The 4,389-nt window shown below is 36.5% G+C and overlaps 1 protein-coding gene across 1 annotated transcript in view; it reads left to right on the top strand.

The window, feature by feature from the left end:
- LOC111371187 (3beta-hydroxysteroid-dehydrogenase/decarboxylase-like) overlaps positions 1–375 on the top strand; it is a 9,446-nt gene extending 9,071 nt beyond the window's left edge. Inside the window, exon 13 of the mRNA XM_022993089.1 lies at positions 230–375. Within this exon, the coding sequence (XP_022848857.1) occupies positions 230–375 (146 nt within the window). The remainder of the gene's footprint in view (positions 1–229) is intronic.
- Positions 376–4,389: the final 4,014 nt, after the last annotated feature.

The raw sequence follows: 4,389 nt of genomic DNA, 5'->3' as shown, positions 1-4,389 counted from the left end.
TCTCTCTCTCTCTCTCTCTCTCTCTCTCTCTCTCTCTCTCTCTCTCTCTCTCTCTCTCTCTCGTGTGTCTGAACATGCTGTGCATGCATGCATCTATATCGAATTGTATGCAATTAACATTTTGAATAATTCTGATTTGATGGTTGTGTGTGTCCTCATGCACGCGCACGTATACATATGTTCTCTTCTACCTCAGTTGCCATTTGGTTATCGTCTTTGGATTGTGCAGGAGTTCCCATTGCCTTTCTTACCTTTGTCGTGTATGAGAAAAAGGAAGAAGATATAGATAAATTGGTCCTGAAAATCCTCTCACTTGGTTGCAAATTGAAGTCATGTAATTCTGGAATAACTTCCGACCCAAAGAAACTGCAATAATTATAAGATTGACATGGGGAGCTGTTCCTATTCATCACTTGCTGGGGATGATTTATCGCTTTCAGATTCCTCCTACTGTAGGCATTGAGTCCTTTCTTCTGGAATTGAAAGAAAAGTGCTGGACTATCAGTACATTTTCTATCTCGAGTGCTATCTAAACCGAGGTGAAGCTGTGTATTATGATCAATCCCTCCGTTATCATGGATAGGCTTTATTTTTGTAGCGTTTCAGAGGTGTTAGTCTGACAGACTTCTTTACGGGGGAACAAATACTGGAACATATTCTGTTATTTTCAGGGTTGCATTTGTTTTCTGGCATTCCCAACCTAAAGAATGTTCATTTTGTGTTCATTCAGCCACATTCTTTTTCCCGTGGATTCACTATTTGATCTCACCTGATATTTCTAACGATAATGAAGGGTTTGATTTGGTCAGCTTTGATAAAATCTATGCTTATATTCTTCTTTTGATTATTTGTGTAGACTCCTCGTGAGTTTATGGAAGTATTGACGACACCCTCCTAATACGAGCATACACTCGCACACGTGTAATCTAGGATGGATGACTCCCTAAAATCTAGGTAGCTCCCTTCACATTATTGTGCCCCGTAACGAGGACCAAGCCTCGAGCACAACTAGAGGTAAAACGTCATTTTTCTCTCGCCTAATAAAACAACAGTCTGAAGGTGGATATCAGGGAAAGAGAAATTGTGTTTTTAATCAGTGCTTCCTCTGGTGCGTGAAAGGATGGCTCTTTATAAATACTCTTTTGGAGATGTTTTTCGAGACTCGACAAATTTTAGGCCCACCCAGAGAGCAGAACACTTAGCAACACAAATGTCCCTTCATCTGTACGCACTCTCTCAGCTCGTAAAATTCCTTTGCCTCTTCATGGCTGCATCCACATTTAGTTTTAGGCGATTTGATGGTGATGGTTTCCAGTTTCTCACTGCAGTTGGCATGATCACGGTGTTGGAAAATGAGTAAATGGCTCACTTTTGGCACAAAATTGTCTTTGGATCTTGAACTTATGTGCAGGCGCAACCTGGGTACACGAATGTTCGACCGAACGTAACAAAAATTGGCCTGTTTGGAGTATTTATGTTTTGCAATTTTTTCCTTGCTTTCTCCATGACTTTTGAGTTTCTGAAACTTCCAAAACTCTCAAAAACTGATGTGACTCCAATATTTATTATCATAGAGTTAATGACAGATTTATCTATATAAGTTCTCATTCTACAGTAATTCCAAAATACACACGAAAATAGAAGAAAAACATTCTGCATATTTTGTCTGTCTGCATCTCGATTTCTGTTTAGCGTCGTCATTGTAGTGGTATTGTTCAGATACTAGTCAACTTGTCAGAGTAGTATCTGTAGTGCTCAGATTCTACAGATTTTACCATTGTATTATGAGAAACAGACGTTCAGATTAAATCTCACACACTTATGGTTAGGGGCCGAATCTGTTTTAAGGAAACTGTGCTCGCACATGCCTCGAGTTGAAAGTTCATCCACTATTTAATATTTCTGCTATTTATTCGTGTGTTTAAGTTTTATTATGTTATTGTTCTCTTTATGTTGTTTATTGAAATTAATCTGCGTTAATTTCTGTTTATGTTAAAAATAAAAATCTGAAAGAAAAAAAAATTCTGCAATTTCGGTGAAAATTTTTTATTGCAATATTAATCTGAAGTTTCGATATGTGCAAAATCGATACGTGAAAATACGGTTATATGAAATGGGTAGAACAATATGTGCAAATACGGTTAAAAGCATATACAGTAGGCAGGATATACAGCAAGTTGTAAATACGGTAGGCAGTATATGCGGTAAGCTGCATATACAGTATATTGCATATACGGTATGCTCAAAATTGGTATCTAAACTACATATACGGTGTGTGATAATCCGATTTCATTAACACCACTAAATTCGAACAAACTTAAAATAGATTCCTAAAGGAAAAAATTGGTTTCTTATACTGTTAATTTTAGAAACTTTTTTTTGTTTGACTTTCAGAAATAGCAATTGAATCGACCAACATGTATGTGACCCAAAATGTGCCTACTGAAAATTGGGTTGTGGGCTTTGTTGTGGCTCAGACTGTGGCTAAATTGCTAAGTCATGTTGTGAGTCAATCTGTGGCTCCAACAATTGGCCATATCGTTAATGTTCCGGTCAATCATAGAGAAAAATTGAAGAAATTCAATGGCTTGAATTTCAAAAGGTGGCATTAGAAAATGCTATTTTACCTGATCATTTTGAATTTTGTGAGATTCTTGATTAAGACTGCTTCAAAACTCAATGAGGGTGAAGGAGATGTTCAAACAATCAATGCACTTGATGCTTGGAAACATTCGAATTTTTTATGTTGAAACTATATTATGAATAGCTTAGAATGTCTGAGCTAAAAAGTTCATTGTCGGCAGATTTTTAGACTATAAAATGATGGACTCCAAAATAGTTATCAGTCAAGTGCTAGAACTCCAAGTAATTTTTCACGAAATTCATGCCGAAGGAATGATGTTGAGTGAAACTTTTCAAGTGGCTGCAATTATTGAAAAATTACCCTCCGCGTGAAAAAATTTCAAGAATTATTTAAAATACAAACAAAAGAAAATGAACGTCGAAAAACTAATTGTTAGATTTCGAATTGAAAAGATAACAAGAGTTCTGAAAAGAAGTGGTTTAATCCTGGTATGGCTAAATCCAATGTTGTAGAGCTTGGTCAAAGTAGTAAGATCTATAAAAACAAGTCTGGGCCATCCGATGGCAAAATGACCAAGCAATGATCGAAAGGTGGAATTTTTAAGAAGAAGTTTCAAGGAAAATGCTTCAATTGTGACAAAGTGAGCCACAAGTCTTCAGAGTGCAAATTGCCAAAGAAGAAAAAAGAAGCAAATGTGGTTGACTACACGGCACAAGAGGTGTCAGAGTTGAATCTCTCAGCCGTCATTTATGAAGTGAATATGGTGGGTTCAAACCCTAAAGAGTGGTGGATTGACACTGGTGCTGCGAGGTATGTGGCTCTGGTAAGGAGCTGTTTGCAGCGTTCGAAGCAATTGAGAATGGGGAGAAGTTGTTTATGGGAAATTCAGCGACTTCTGAAATCAAGGGTCAAGGAAAAATGGTTTTAAAGATAACCCCGGGAAAGGAGCCGACTCTTAACGATGTGCTATATGTGCTAGAAATTCACAAAAACCTAGTGTCCGGGTTACTTTTGAATAAGCATGATTTTCGCATTGTATTGGAATGTTTCCGATAATTTGTTTAAACTTAATGTAATGGTTGTTAAACCACAAATGAATAAAGCAATCTCTTCTGCTTAATTGCTTGAGTTTTCCAATTTGTGGCATAGTAGGCTAGGACATGTTAACTATGATATTTTACGAAGACTAGTTAACTTGAATTGCATACTTGAGTTCCATATGATTCCAAACATAAGTGTGAAACTTGTGTTGAGATAAAATTGATAAGGTCAAATACTATGTGATTTAAAACTTGTACAAACAAGAGGTGGCAACAAGTATTTCATTACTTTTGTCAACGATAGCACTAAATATTGTTATATGTATTTGCTAAAAAGTAAAGATGAAGCCATAGAAAAATTTATTCTCTATAAGAATGAAGTTGAAATTCAACTTAATAAGAAAATTAAGTTGCTAAGAAGCGATCGAGGTGGTGAGTATGAAGCACCATTTGCTGAATTCTGTGCACAACACGGAGCACTTTATTCACTGCAACAAAATGGTGTTGTTGAACGGAAAAAATCGTACTTTAAAGAAAATGACGAATGCAATACTAGTAAGTTCTGGGTTACCTCAGAACATGTGGGGGAAAACTATGCTGTCAGCAAATTACCTTTTAAATAAGATACCCCAAAAGAAAATGGAAAAGACCCCTTACGAGTTAAGGAAATGAAGAAAGTCCTTCTATAAATACTTACGAATGTGAGGGTGTCTTATTAAAGTGGTCGTTCCAACACCAAAGAAGATAATGATAGGGCCAAAAACA

Source organism: Olea europaea, chromosome 22, assembly GCF_002742605.1.
Source record: "Olea europaea var. sylvestris chromosome 22, O_europaea_v1, whole genome shotgun sequence".
Taxonomy (NCBI): Eukaryota; Viridiplantae; Streptophyta; class Magnoliopsida; order Lamiales; family Oleaceae; genus Olea; species Olea europaea.
This window is presented reverse-complemented; position numbering and strand designations above follow the sequence as displayed.